Source organism: Sinohyriopsis cumingii, chromosome 2, assembly GCF_028554795.1.
Source record: "Sinohyriopsis cumingii isolate HCF-2022 chromosome 2, ASM2855479v2, whole genome shotgun sequence".
Lineage (NCBI taxonomy): Eukaryota > Metazoa > Mollusca > Bivalvia > Unionida > Unionidae > Sinohyriopsis > Sinohyriopsis cumingii.
In genome coordinates, this window is record NC_142962.1 from 160,588,779 (window position 1) to 160,605,206 (window position 16,428).

Below are 16,428 nucleotides of genomic sequence, written 5' to 3' on the forward strand. Positions count from 1 at the left end.
TGACTAGGCTTGGTGGAAACTGCTTGCCCATGAAGTGAATATTGCAAACACAAGGACCATGTGTTGACTAGGCTTGGTGGAAACTGCTTGCCCATGAAGTGAATATTGCAAATACAAGAACCTAGTATTGATTAGGCTTGGTGGAAACTGCTTGCTCATGAAGTGAATATTGCAAACACAAGGACCATGTGTTGACTAGGCTTGGTGGAAACTGCTTGCCCATGAAGTGAATATTGCAAACACAAGAGCAAAAGACTGACACAACCGACTTATATGGACATGTTTCAAACATCCTATGACCCAAATGATAAATTTTTGTATAATAAAATTTTTCGGGCTATTAAGTAAAATAAAAGATGCAGATTGACTTTAATTTTACCTGAGCTTTAAAAATATATATATATATATATATATATATATATATATATATATATATCCAGAAGGCTTATTTCATAACACCTTCCTAGGATGAATGATCTGAAATGGTACAAGTCGCAGCAATATCTGTCATCATCAACTTTGATTTTATATGAGATCTCTCCCACTGAGACACCAATAAGCTCTTTTAGTGGTCCAAACAATCAATGCAAGATGGAGGCTGTTTTGATTTCCATTGACAGAACTGTATGACTCCGAACTGGGCAAAGGTGTCATCCCAAACACAGATATGACAGGGACTGAAAATCTCAATAGGAACAGGCGCTACCAAAGTAGCTGTTTCTTGGCTAGAAACCTCTGTTGGAAAAGAGACAGGATCATACTTCCCAATGAAATGTAAACATTTTCCCCACTGACAAAACAAGAATTTCACTCCTTTTCTTCACCGGCGGTAAAGAGTGGAAGACAACTATCTTGCAGGTAAGGTTTTCCAAAACAAACTTTTCTCAAAGACTGATAATAAGGTTTCGATAACTTCCAAACCACAAGCACATAAAACACCAAATATGACTGACTGATGGTTATTTGTCTGTTCCATATTGTGTCGCATACGTACAGATGAAGTCGTCGTTGTTGTTGGGTTTAACGCCATTTTTCAGCACACAATAGGCTATGCATGGCGGCCAGTATTAATAGTGGAGGAAGAACCCTGGAAAACCCCGGGAAGAACCACCGACCCACGCGAAACAGATGAAGTCAAAGATATGAACAAATATTATGTACTGTGATAAATAAATGGATAAAACTAGAAATGTGTCCATATCACACAGATACCTCTGTCAATACAATTAGTGGGTGCAGTTTTAAGTGAATAAGGTCTTTTTCATGTAAAGCCTCAGACCAAATCTGATTTTAATCCAAAATTCCTTCAAAAGGAAACTGGAAGAGCAAAAGTAAGTTAAACAAGGGTCACAACCCTCAAATGATTTGCCAGAAATTGATAAAACTGAACTTGAACAATGGCTTTTTAAATGTAAAAATTCAGTCTCTGTAGATGAAGTCCTTCAAAAGTTGCTGAACAGACATCAAATGGAAAGATAAAAATCTGAGCCTCAACTCCAGAAAATGAAGAAAAAAAATGAATTTCACCTTGGACTTTTTAACGAGAAACTTTGTAATAATTTATTTTAAGCCATTAGGTCCTTTAAACGTTATGCTGCAGAAATGAATTTGTCATGGCTGTGACATGATGGGATGGACAAACATGGATATCAATCTCTTCCTTTCACACATATTGCAGGGGCACAGAAACAAACAATATGAACAATTATGCAGTCACAACTAAAATTTATTCAAAGAAAAAATTTCATAGTGCAATTGTTATGTATACATCCTTTACTGTTAGCACTCAGACAAAAATACACTAATTCTGCAGATGGCAAGCAGCCTGATGAAATAAGAAAATAATTCATTTTTGGACCCTACATTCCACTCCTGTTAAATCTTTCCTGCAAAAACTCCTTTCTCTACTTGTTCATCCCATTTCTCAATCTGAAATAAATGAACAAAACACATTTTCTCTCAAAATCCAATACCTGAACAAGTGTATTTAATCATAAATTTATTGATAAAATAACTCAATACCACATAGTGAGCTATTTTGGTGGCTGAGGAAGTTTACCAATTTAGTGGTTTTTTATTCATATTGTGAAAATAAATTCCTTTAAAATTTATTATCTGATAAAATTAATGTGGCCAATTTTTGGCATTGCTTGAAACTTGAGAAAAAGCAATAAATATATTGTCTTGTCTGAGATGATACCTATGTAGTCCTAACACATGAGTGTAAGAAACCTTTGATCTTGTCCACTGACCTTTTCACCTCTCAAATCCCCTGAAAATATGTATCATATTGGATAATATGTAATAAATTTGATAATAAAAGGAAAAAGAAAATACAGCCCCTTCAAACTGCTCATAACAATTTAACCCCACAAAACTACACAACCATTTGACCTGTACCCTTAACCTCTGACAAAGGGATTAATGATTCTCAATTATGAGCCATGAACACTGGTCAAGTCTGGTTAAAGGCTTACCACCTATCCATAGACAGATGTTAAAAAGTTACCCCCCCCCCAAGAAAATGTTATTTCATCAATGTCAATAACAATGTACTGCCAAATAAAAAACTTGAACCTCTGATCTCAACTGTAAACAATTGCTCCCTCTGAACTTAACCTTTGAGCCCCTTGGTCATCAATCCTTATGTGTATTTCTTCCCACTGCATTTGCAAGGAATGATTTAATAGTTCACTAATGCATCATCAGTGGCTCAAAGTTCTAGCAAAGAATTCAATGAATGGTATTTTACTCTCTGGTTTGAGAATAACAGCACTTTATTTTTATTTTTTTTTTTTTAAATTTTTGTGAACACTGCAAATCATGAAATTATGAAACAAGAAAGAGTCTTAATCATCAAAACATTAATCATGCTTTGAGAATGCATAAAAAATGGCTGAGAATGCATACAGCTTAGTCATCAAGACCAATTCAGTGTTCATCTGATTATGTGGCTCCATTTGAGTGAATTTTCTTACAGTCATGAAGTGTCAGCATTAGAAACATGCATGAAACATCTTTAATTTGTCCAGATAGCCAAGGTTATCTTAACTGAATACACCATAATATAATGTGTGCTTGATACATTGGAAGTAAAGTTTTGGGCATAAAACCTGCAAATATCCTCCTTATCAAGACTTTTGGTGGTTTAGAAGGTATACTCCAGACAATGATACAAGTTTAATTTTCCCTTGCTGTGGTCTTGACATTGAGGAATAGGTATGACTATGGTATGTGACAAACCATTTATATATAAAATATAAATAGCAATAAATTCATTAAAATATCTTCTGCAGTTCCAAAGTTATAGTGTAGAAAAAGATACAAGTCATAAAACTACTCTTCCCTTGACATTCATGTCATCATATGTAATATACTAACTATAACATGATAATATTGGCCATCATACTAACTATAACATGATAATATTGGCCATCATACTAACTATAACATGATAATATTGGCCATCATACTAACTATAACATGATAATATTGGCCATCATACTAACTATAACATGATAATATTGGCCATCATACTGACTATAACATGATAATATTGGCCATCATACTAACTATAACATGATAATATTGGCCATCATACTAACTATAACATGATAATATTGGCCATCATACTAACTATAACATGATAATATTGGCCATCATACTGACTAAAACATGATAATATTGGCCATCATACTAACTATAACATGATAATATTGGCCATCATACTAACTATAACATGATAATATCGGCCATATCTTCATTAAAATATCTTAAGCAGCTCAAAAATTATATTTTAGAAAAGTATAGAAGTCACAAAATTACATCTTCCCCTGTTGTGACCTTGACATTTAGGCACTGGGGATTGGCTGTGGTATGTTTCACACAATCCTGTCATGTATATTTTGGCAAGGTTTCATGTAAATCTGTCCAGCCATTACAAAGTCACAAGTCAGATATATGACTGGATGGACACATAGATTGATTGACAGATGTATGCATAGATGGTCAGTGCCATAATATGCCAGACTTAACCCTTTACCTCACAGAGTGTTTGGCTTTTTAGCCCTTTGATATACATGTACCAAAGTTACCCAGTGTAGTGTGCTACAAATAGAACACCTGTAATCTATTTGACTCCATACACATAGGCCTGCCTGTTAACTGTTAAGCAGCGTAGTATATGTTACGCTTAACATCAATTTTAACGATTTTTAATTTTTAGTACACATCTATTATGTGTGGAAAGATTTAAGAGTAAAATCTGACTGTTATAGCGGTATCATTATTTTTCACGAAAGAATTTTGTATGTGCTTTCAAATCTTGAGAGAACTTGTTCACCATCAAGTCAGTGACGCTGCACGACCAACTGTAGCTGCCAATTCTCATAACTGAAATTTACGAGTTCTTTCACTTCATCTACATCACTACATCATCTGAATTTGATAATTTATAAAAACTGATTGCTGCCTACATCATAGTTGTGATTCTAATCATGAAAACTCAGGTAACAGGGTTCATACTGAACTATGAATGATAAATTCAAAGACTTTTCCCAAACTTTCAAAGACCACAAACAGAGATTTCCAAGACCTATTTTTGCTAACATTGTGTATACAGGTTATATGAGAAAACAACAAATGCCAAATACTACAATACTGTTTACTGATTAAAGTCAAACTATAATTAATTTCCTAAAATAGCATTATAATGATCTGGAAAATAGGTTAACATTTGTTATTTTTTCAGAAATATGTAACATACGTGTCAGATTTAATACAAAATAAATTGTTCTCTTAACAGACATCAGCACTGCTTTAAATGCATTATTATATTTGCTTTTTTTCTGGTGCAACTTGTTTATTTTGTTGGTGCTTATATCCTAGAAACAAAACAAAATTAATTATCATTGCAAGAATTTTAATGAATCTAAATGAAAACAAATAACTTCATGATGTATGAAAGTAATTTTTAATTCGGTTTTACATACTAGTAAGAAACGCTATTTAGACACAAATTACCATTTAAAAAATGGCTTCTGAAAAAAGTGAAATAAAATATAGGGGTACAAACAAATGGGGATGTATAGTCAAACTATAGATACACAAATCAATTTCGGCAATGTGATTTGTTTTTTAAAAAATTTTTTATACCACTGAGCGAAAAGGCCGACGGTTGGCAATGAGAAACGGGGACATTCCGTCAACTGGAAACACATTTTTTCATTCTTTTTTTATTTGCCTAATCAAATGACTTGACATCCTACAGTTAAAGCTTCACAGCACACGTTAACGCCATTTTTTTTTTAAATTCGCAATTCAAGAACAACAACTCTTGCTTAACTCTACTATAGTGTACGCATGCGCACTTTGAAACTGTTTATCCGTGAATTGAATTTATTACTATGGATGTTTCTATATTAAACCAAGGAACATTATTATGTAGAACAAAATTTTCGAAAATGATTTTTGTCCCTCAAACATGTTAAATAAACCGACGGTATAAGTAAATTTAAACGGGCCCTCTTTTGCCATATCTCCCAAATCATCAAACTAAACAATATCTTATTTTATACCCAAAAAGTAATGAGTTACCATTATTTTTCCCAAAACTACCAATAGCTTATACTTCTGCATCTTTGTTCCACTAAATGAACAGTATGTAGTTACTAATTTGCAATTACCTTTGGCATGACTTGTAAGGGCTCCTTCTCCCATTGAAGCCAAGATGATCGTCTTTTTACACAATGTACAAAACGCCTTTCGTTTACATAATTTATCCTTTTGCAGCCATTCCTTGTATTTCTCTTGTTCAAGCCAGATATCGTTGAAAGAGCAAAGACCTGGCATTTTTAAACACTGAAGATGTAAATCGACTGAACAAATTTTGAACGCTCGAGCGTAACACTTTCGTGCACTTTCTACGTGGAGTGAATTAGTGTAATGAACATTTTGATTGGTCAAAGCTGATGGACTCGTCCAATCAAACTGAATGATTCGTCAAAAGAAAGAAGCCAGGAAAACCAGCTACATCCGAAACTAACGACCTTAGGCAATTTTATTTCTGACTTCCTTTGATGAAGTGTGTAGCCGTCTTGCTTTGATGAAGAGTGCATGTGTTATTGAAGTCGCCACCGAGGCCAACTTTGGATGGCCAAACAAAGCTTCTTTTGTTATTGCGGTGGCAATGAAACTGAACGGGTCATCAAAAGAACATAACCACGATAACTAGATTACATCCAAATCTAACAACCTCGGATAATTTTATTTGTGATTCTGGAAAGAAATTACAAAGTTTTAGGTTTATTTCAATTTTCAAAGACTTTTAAAGACCTCAGGGTAATATGCTCGATTTTCCCAAACTTTCAAGGCCTTGAAAATGCTACCTCATTTTTCCCAAACTCTCAAAGACCTTCAAAGACCGTACGAACCCTGGGTAAGTACTGAACAAAATCTGCAGCCTCCATTTTAAGAGTGGAGAATACGACCCAGTTACTTTAAATAGCAGATTACGACCAGATCTTAAACAGCAACCATGTGATATGACGTAATGGTTATTCACATCAATGAATGTAGTATCTAATAGGCAGGTTTACCTGAATGTGGTGCCCAAAAAGGCTGATGTTTACAGGAGGCATCAAAAGGTGCCTCTATGAGAAGGGTGTAGAGGCGTCAAAAGGTGCTTCCATGTGATGAGGGTAGAGGCGTCCAAAGGCGCTTACATGAGGTAAATGTTAAGATTGGCTGATTAAAAACATTGCAAAGTAAACAGACAAGAAAAGTAGGTCACTGTGATCGACATCTGCTTTTGGCAAGTAACACCTTCCAAGATTAATAGATAAATCAAGTTTCATTACTGTATAAATGACAGTGTCAGCGAAACTGAGATAAATGCAAAAAATTAACATAAACACTTGCATTTGAAATGCTGGTCTCTGTTACCTATATTGCCTTATTCAGTAGTAAGCACCCTTTCAAGATGAATAAATTCATAAAGTTTCATGACTGTACATACAACAGTGTCAGGAAAAAAGAGCTAAACACTTAATGCAACAAGAGTACCATGTATGGCCTGCCCTGTGTTAAAAAGTTCTCTAAACAGATAAATGAAATTTTTGTGCAGAATCTATTTCTTACAGTCAATGACCTTTACCTTTGACCTCAAAATCAATAGCTTCTTATTGATCTCAAGTGCAAGGCATCCACAAAGTTTGATCCAAGTAGGTGATGTAGAACTAATGTTATTATGTGGAAACTATGTTTTTAAATATCAGTCAGTGTTCTTGATCTCCGACCTTCTTAACTTTTAACTTTTTACCCCATGTGCAATTTTGTTAACTGTAGACAATGGACAATTCTAATTATTGCACAGAAACAATATTCTTAACAGACAGATGAATGGACATCATAACACAATATGCTTGACCTTATAAGAATCATATGCAAAATTAAAGCCAAAGTCATCCAAAAACTGATGCAAGACAAAAATTGTACTAAACAGATGAAAGAATTCTGCCCAAGCATTGATTTAAAATGCACAGTGGGAAACCATTAAAAATTACTCTTCGTCATGTTTAAATTCCTGCATTCGGCATGGTTTCTAAGATCATATACTGCCCCAATTTAACAGTCTGTTAAGGGCTTCCCAGGTAAAATTATTTTCCAAATATATTCTTATAATGTCCTGTGCTGATGGTGATCAACCAAGCAGTAGTCAAACTGCTTGTGCTGATCAGCCATTAAGATTTATGAATATTATTGTAAACTATTTTCTGGTATTTACACATTTACATGTTTTTAAAGCTATGTTGGAAAACAGCATGTACTTCTAATTGGACTCAAATTAAGAAAAACTTGGGACATACTTTAAACACAAAGGAAATTTGGAGACCCACATGATACTACCTAGCATGTAATCTTTATGTTACACATAAACCAACACTTACCCAACCATTTGGGCACAGTGACCTATACACTTACCCAACCATTTGGGCACAGTGACCTATACACTTACCCAACCATTTGGGCACAGTGACCTATACACTTACCCAACCATTTGGGCACAGTGACCTATACACTTACCCAACCATTTGGGCACAGTGACCTATACACTTACCCAACCATTTGGGCACAGTGACCTATACACTTACCCAACCATTTGGGCACAGTGACCTATACACTTTCTTGAAATACTGGCAAGGTTCATAGTCCTCTCCTTTAATTTTCAAACAGCGATGAAAGTCTACATAGTTCTGCCAACAGTGCCTGGAAAAAAAAAACTATTATAGGAAGTACAAAATATATCTAGGCAGATCCCAACCCTTGATATCTGAACCCAACAACTGTTCTGGGCTTGTAATTTCCTCAAGTTGTGCTTCATAGTCTCATTAAAATTTTGTGATTGACCACTAATGTTACCTTCCTTAGCACAGCCACCAGGCTGTGTTTCCCTTTACATACATTTGCAGGTTAGAGATCAAGATTCAACAATTCTAACAGACTGTTTTGTTGCAGTACATATTTCTGACACTTGATACTGATCAGGATTTGTTCAATCTTCAACTCAGGACAGGGAATGGCACTGTGTCTGCTTCAAGTGTGGGCATTGTTGCGAGAATCACCTTTCCATATCTTGTCACATCCTTCAAGCTCAGCAGATAAATGAATCTCAATGCTTTTCCAACTAGAAAAAGATCTCCAGTGAAAAGAAGAAGAAGAAAAAAAAGGGAGTGGGTTGTATTGTACTTTTGTAATGATTTATTTGCAATTTGTTGGTTTATAAATTTGCTGCAATAAGTGCAACTTACCAAAAGGAAGATGAGTCACTAAACTATTACTTTTGGACAAATGTGCTCCAGGAAGCAGTAAAATACAACATGGAAAACAAATTTCATGACATAGGCAGTAAACTAGCTGTCATCTGGTTAAAAAGGTTTATTTGGCTTTTTGTAATGGCTTTTATATGTTTATGTAATGTGTTGGCTTTTATATGTTATATGTAATGTGTTGGCTTACACTTGTGCTACAAAAAGATAAACTGTTAAAAGTGCAACTATAACCTAAAAGGAAAATGAACCAATAAACTATGATTGGGCAATACATTTGTTTGATTATTGTGCATGTTTGTTGATTTGTAATTTTCAGACTGACAGAGAGGGTGAGCATGTAATGAAAATTGTAATTTCCTATGTTCTGCTGAAAAATTAGGTGTGAGATGAAACATTTCAGTACATTCTCAACCTGCATTTTTCACTTTTCCTCCAGTTCTGACACAAGGTTTTGTTTTTACCTTCAATTTTACACCCCTATGGGATACACTGCACAAGTTATTACATTGGGTGAGATGGTGACCCTTTTGTTTGTATTGACATGTGTCAGTATTTTGGTGTTGCCATCAATTATATATATAAAATAAAAACCTGTGTATGAAATGTGTGATAGAAGTTATTGATAGTATTATTTATTTTTATTTGCTTATATTAAGCTTCTTAAATGTTTCTTCTATAGGTCTTGTATTTGTGGATGTCATCCAATAATACTGTGATTAAACATCAAATGTAAGGAATAAAACACTCATCATTGTTTTTATGTGCAATGAGACATAAAGTCTTATTTTCCTATACCAGAGCACATGCCCAAAATAATTTTTCTCCCAAAAAGATGACTAGCTTAACACAAAGCAACGTATTTACCATTTTTCATCCTGTATAATGCAAATTCCACTGCAGAGAGGGTTATTTCTAATTCACTGGTGCATTAGTCTGAGATTTTGATTTTTAGCTCATTAGGGGCAAATATTAGCTCCTGAACCAATGTAAAATATTTCAAAATCATGCACAAGTCCCAATTTGCACAATTTACTCATACATTTTTTTCTTCACAATGGGTTTATGTTCTGCCCAAAATGTTGGGCCTGGACCATGTTAGTCTTAATTTACTTGACTGGAATGATAGCCATCTTGAGGCTCTTTACTGGTCTTATTTTACTTGACTGAAATAATAGCCTTCTTGTGGAATAATAGTCTTCTTGTGGAATAATAGTCTTCTTGTGGCACTTTGTCTTTACTTGACTGGAATAACAGCCATCTTGTGGCACTTTGTCTTTACTTGACTGGAATAATAGCCTTCTTGTGGCACTTTATCTTTACTTGACTGGAATAATAGTCTTCTTGTGGCACTTTGTCTTAACTTGACAGGAATAATAGCCTTCTTGTGGCACTTAGTCTTTACTTGACTGGAATAACAGCCATCTTGTGGCACTTTGTCTTAACTTGACTGGAATAACAGCCATCTTGTGGCACTTTGTCTTAACTTGACTGGAATAATAGCCTTCTTGTGGCACTTTGTCTTTACTTGACTAGAATAATAGCCATCTTGAGGCTCTTTATTGGTCTTATTATACTTGACTAAAATAGTAGCCTTCTTGTGGAATAATAGTCTTCTTGTGGCACTTTGTCTTTACCTGACTGGCATAACAGCCATCCTGTGGCACTTTGTCTTAACTTGACTGGAATAACAGCCATCTTGTGGCACTTTGTCTTTACTTCACTAGAATAATAGCCATCTTGAGGCTCTTTATTGGTCTTATTATACTTGACTAAAATTGTAGCATTCTTGCGGAATAATAGCCTTGTTGTGGTACTTTGTCTTCACTTGACTGGCATAACAGCCATCTTGCGGCACTTTGTCTTTACTTGACTGGAATAATAGCCTTCTTGTGGCACTTTGTCTTTACTTGACTGGAATAATAGCCTTCTTGTGGCACTTTGTCTTTACTTGACTGGCATAACAGCCATCTTGCGGCACTTTGTCTTTACTTGACTGGAATAATAGCCTTCTTGTGGCACTTTGTCTTAGGTGGCGCTCACCAGATAATAAGTACTTTTGAGAGAGTGACGTATGTAAGGTGAAGTAGTTCGCATTTAAAACATGCACAGTGGAGAGAATGTTTGCATACCTCTATGCTACGTTTGCATACCTCTATGCTACATTAATGTAATGTGGATGATATTTCTTTTGGATATTGTACTTTTGGAAATTTTACACGATTTAAGCACACTGCTAACTAAAATGACTGCTCCCTTGTGTTAAAAAATCAGTCTGAATTAGTCTAAAGTACACTATACATAGCAGCTATTAAAATAGGGAAAATGAATTTTGCCAGACTAGACAATACAGCTTCTGAAAGTGCAATGAATGAATTACCAAATATATAAAATGTAAAAAAAGTTATCGGCTCTTTTTTATACAAATGACCTCTGAAGTTCAGGAAGTGAAAATGACCAAGTAGAGCTAGCACTTTTTTGAAAGGTGCACATTTGAAGTAAGGCCAAGCTGTATACTCTATAACCCATAGTACACCCATCAATCATACACCAAAATAAAGGGAATTAAAGGTTCTTTGCATTATACCTAAGATATACAAGGTCTTTTTTAAATAGCCAGTATAACCAGTGAGGAAAGCCGGGGACATTCTTTTTCTTTAAATTCCTAACCCTATGCAAAATGCGAAACTGTATAGCGCCACCTTAAAGAAAGTAAAAAAATGTTTGCAATTATTTTTTTTTATTTTCATATAATTATGTATGATGTTCTGAATAAAATGGTACATTCATATTGCGTTTAAGCATGAAAATAAGCTAATTATGATCATTTTTCTCTTGCTTACATAATTTGCCATGAGGTATGTTTGTGTGAGTAGTGACCTTAATTATGGGGAAATTAGAAGACTTAGAATATAGGAATAGAGTCAACTTAAATTTAAAACTGTTGCAATAAGTGACAGAAATATATGGTGAAAATGTTTCTTTTCATTTATTTGCAATGAAATAAAAAAATAAATGATGAGAAAGTGAATTCGCTTCTTCCATATTAAACAATAGGCAAATATTTTACACTTTGACCTTTGACCTTTATGAAGCTGATGAGTTACCTCCCTTTTCTAATTGTAAAATTCATTGTTGATATCTCAGAAATAATTCTGGCTAGTTTCATGTTCCTATCATTCAGCATAACATTGGTTGCTATGTTTACAAAATGTAATGTGCATTCTTAAAATCGCTCACTTTTATCATTGGGGGGGGGGAGGCTGGACTTGTTAGAGACTCTGACACTCATAAATACTGTTCTGTGGGGAAAAAAGCAGGAGAATTATTCATAAGGATTGTTTTGATGCTTGCGACTTAAATGTTTCAGCCATATAAACATAATTAAATCATAAAAAATAATACCTACATCTTCTTTATGGTGGCGCTCACCAGATAATAAGTACTTTTGAGAGAGTGATGTATGTAAGGTGAAGTAGTTCGCATTTAAAACATGCACAGTGGAGAGAATGTTTGCATACCTCTATGCTACATTAATGTAATGTGGATGATATTTCTTTTGGATATTGTACTTTTGGAAATTTTACATGATTTAAGCACACTGCTAACTAAAATGACTGCTCCCTTGTGTTAAAAAAAGTACACTATACATAGCAGCTATTAAAATAGGGAAAATGAATTTTGCCAGACTAGACAATACCAGCTTCTGAAAGTGCAATGAATGAATTACCAAATATATAAAATGTAAAAAAAGTTATCGGCTCTTTTTTATACAAATATGACCTCTGAAGTTCAGGAAGTGAAAATGACCAAGTAGAGCTAGCACTTTTTTGAAAGGTGCACATTTGAAGTAAGGCCAAGCTGTATACTCTATAACCCATAGTACACCCATCAATCATACACCAAAATAAAGGGAATTAAAGGTTCTTTGCATTATACCTAAGATATACAAGGTCTTTTTTAAATAGCCAGTATAACCAGTGAGGAAAGCCGGGGACATTCTTTTTCTTTAAATTCCTAACCCTATGCAAAATGCGAAACTGTATAGCGCCACCTTAACTTGACTGGAATAACAGCCATCTTGTGGCACTTTGTCTTAACTTGACTGGAATAATAGCCTTCTTGTGGCACTTTGTCTTTACTTGACTGGAATAATAGCCTTCTTGTGGCACTTTGTCTTAACTTGACTGGAATAACAGCCATCTTGTGGCACTTTGTCTTAACTTGACTGGAATAATAGCCTTCTTGTGGCACTTTGTCTTTACTTGACTGGAATAATAGCCTTCTTGTGGCACTTTGTCTTTACTTGACTGGCATAACAGCCATCTTGCGGCACTTTGTCTTTACTTGACTGGAATAATTTTGGTTTGGTTAGCAAATACTTTTTTATATGTATTAAATTTTTGGGTTTTGCCACCGAAATAAGAAAGAAGGTAAAATACTGGGGTACAATGTATATATCTCTTTAAGATATTATGCCATCATTCACTTCCATATTTTCCATTGTACACAGATCTAACCTCTATTGCATTCTTCCATTTCTAACACTTGGCATATATGCAGAGACCTGAATTAAAGATAATTTTGACATTTGTCTGCATGTATGAAGAAAGAAAACAGACTTAATTCCAATGATGTACTGGTAATTAAGATTGCAACTGTGTTTTATACTGTTCTTAAAGACCATGCACATCAAACCACATCGTATAAATGATTGTCCTCATATTGACATGTACATGTAGATTTGACAGATTTAATCTACAATTATTTTACAGTTTACTGTTCTTCTTCAAAACTTGCATCTAAGTACAAATTAATGCGAAATTATTGTATGCAAATGATGTTTAAACATTTTAATAATAAAATGAGATCTCTGTATTAAAATGAAATTTATCCAAATAACTCGCAAAGACTAGTGGTACAAATAGAGTACAAAAATGAAATTACCAATCGATGTTTCATACCACAATAAAGTACTGTTCTGCAATTTTAGATGATGAAATATATTTTTTAACTGTACATAAAACACTTTTGTGTTTCATTTTTAGTGTAGAAATATGAGAGAATTGATTTTCCTGGTCATTATGGCCAAAAGGCATGAATAAAGATTGATTCAACATCTTCCAAATCTTTAAAAAAATAATAGACAAACTGTCAAATAGAATTGTGACTGAAATTTTCAAATTTTATAAGAAAAATAACCAAACATATGCTGAATTTTGCAACATCTTAACAGTACTTAATGATGGGTGTCAGTTAATTAACCAATCTACTCTTTCCAACTTAATGATGGGTGTCAGTCAATTAACCAATCTACTCTTTCCAACAGAGTTAATAGTGTACTTGACCAGAAGATAAAACTTGTGATTAAAAAAAAGTGCCAGGTGTAAAAAACATTAATGAACTTCTAGGGAAGGAATTCAAGACAACGGTGTCAATAAAAAATTCATATGTGACAGAAAACAAATGCCACATTAAGAAAGAGTCAGTCAGTGGGTAAAAGCAAGTTTAGTTGCCATGTATTACCTACAGCTCTAAAAATGTTGGCAAACAAACTGAAAATGAAACAGAAAACTATGTGGAAGAACGCACACTGTGGTGGAAAAGACTCATCTTAAATGTAAAGAACAACAAAAAACGTGTGTGCAACGAAATATTGAACCAAATGAGTGAACTGCCACCAAAGAAGAGAAAACAAAATCCGAATAAGACTGATGAACTCTATGAAACTGAAATAGATGAACTCAATACAGTATGTCAACAGTTGCTTGTTCTAGACCAGCTTAATGAAAATGTTTACGTTGTTGTAGCATACCAGGATGCTTGGTACCCTGGATGTGTTCATGAAATTAAAAGTGACAATAATAATAATTTGACAGTTAATTCATGGCACCATGTGGTAAAGTGGGAGTTGTTATATGGCCCAGCAGAGACGATGTTCAGGAAGTTAAGCCTTAATTTGTCATAGCGACTGGAATGCTTTCAGAATGTGTAAATTCTGGATGTCAGTGGGCATAGAAAATTTGATGAACTGTTTACAATGTATACCAATGTTTTTTTCTGAATTAAATGACTTGTTAAGAAATATGTTGTCCAGTATGTGAATTGTCTGCTAGAAGAAAAATAAAGATTTTAACCCCTTATTTTCTTCCTACACTGAAATCTAGTAGACATAGTTTAATTTACTGTAGAAATTTGAATTCTAAAGGAAAAATGCCATCAAACTTCCAAGCTTTGTTGAGATATCTTCAAAAGTTATGATGGAAATACATGTTTAATTAAATGTGTTGGGTCCGTGACTTAAATGAATTAAACATACATTTAAATAAGGCAAAAATTCACTGAAAAGCAAATTTTTGCAAATACTCAAATAGTCAAAACTTATGAACTAATCTAAATATTTTAAAAATTAAAACTGTTTTGAAAAGGTCTGAATGAGCTCTACATGAATCGATCATTAAAATGCAAATATGAAGATTTTGTTAATTTTGACGGGTTGCTATTCAGAGACCACCACTCTGGAGATTCTGTATAAAGAGTTCCACATTTTACTGTGTGCATCTAAAAGGAATAAATTAATTTAAATATTTATGGTGTGATACTGTTAATAGATATCTCAAAAAAAATATAACATAAACTGTGATGGATAAATCAATAAAATATAATGTTTTATTACATGTGTTTACTGGATTTAACTACATGTACATGTATTATCTGCACTATAAACAACTTACTTTTGTCTTCCATTCACTTTTTCCTCAGTGATCATGATTACTGATACAAGCTCAATATTCTACAAATACTGCACATTAAAATAACAATTAAATAATCAATTATGACACAAAACTGTGGTTTTGACAATAATTTAGCAATCGATGGTTTTGGTTTGCTTGTTAGAAAAGGTGTGTTTACAGGAAGGGTTGATCTTGATAAGAATTTTTCAATTGGCGGCATGGTTTGTTTCTTTAATTACTGTATAAACAAGTTGCAGGATATGCATGATAGAAGGAAATATCTTGTCTCTTGTTATCAAATTATATCATACGCATGAAGGGGTGGTTTTGGACAAGAATTTAGCAGGAATAAAGGTATTATTGTGCGAGTACTAGATTTAATAGGACCAATAAATCATGGTCCTAATTCATGCAGTAAGAAGACTTCAAAAATTAAATAAGACATATTGTGATTTGTTGACTTTCTCTTTTTCATAACTACAATAAAATAATTGTGACAATTTAATCTCTTGACTTTTTATCCTACACCTGTTTCATAACTGTAAAAATCAGAATTGTGACTTTTTTGTCCTTTGACCTTCTGCCCTACAATCGGGTAAATAAGTCACTATCTCCTCTCTCCTGCTCAATGCACCAAGATGTTAGTAAGGCAGTAATTGGGATGGGGGGGATTTTTAAAATACTTTAAAATGTTCTCTTGTCAAGTCATCAGGTGATATGTGCACTTCATCTGAAAGAACATAATTGACTGATGATTGTAATATCTTGAGCATGTGTCCAAACTATTTGGCATTTCGCATTCACAGATATAACGTTTCATCATTTTATTCCATTTTTTTTAATCCAATAGCAGCTTTTATGATCATTCA

At 33.9% G+C, this 16,428-nt stretch overlaps 1 protein-coding gene across 2 annotated transcripts in view; it reads right to left on the reverse strand.

The window, feature by feature from the left end:
* Window positions 1-1,705: 1,705 nt before the first annotated feature.
* LOC149806215 (uncharacterized) overlaps window positions 1,706-16,428 on the reverse strand; it is a 31,858-nt gene continuing 17,135 nt past the window's right edge. For both annotated transcript variants that reach the window (XM_089951156.1, XM_089951155.1), the window contains 2 exons: window positions 8,151-8,265; window positions 1,706-1,929 (listed from right to left, as the gene is read on the reverse strand). In XM_089951156.1, the coding sequence (XP_089807282.1) occupies window positions 1,876-1,929; window positions 8,151-8,265 (169 nt within the window). In that variant the 3' untranslated portion in view covers window positions 1,706-1,875. The remainder of the gene's footprint in view (window positions 1,930-8,150; window positions 8,266-16,428) is intronic.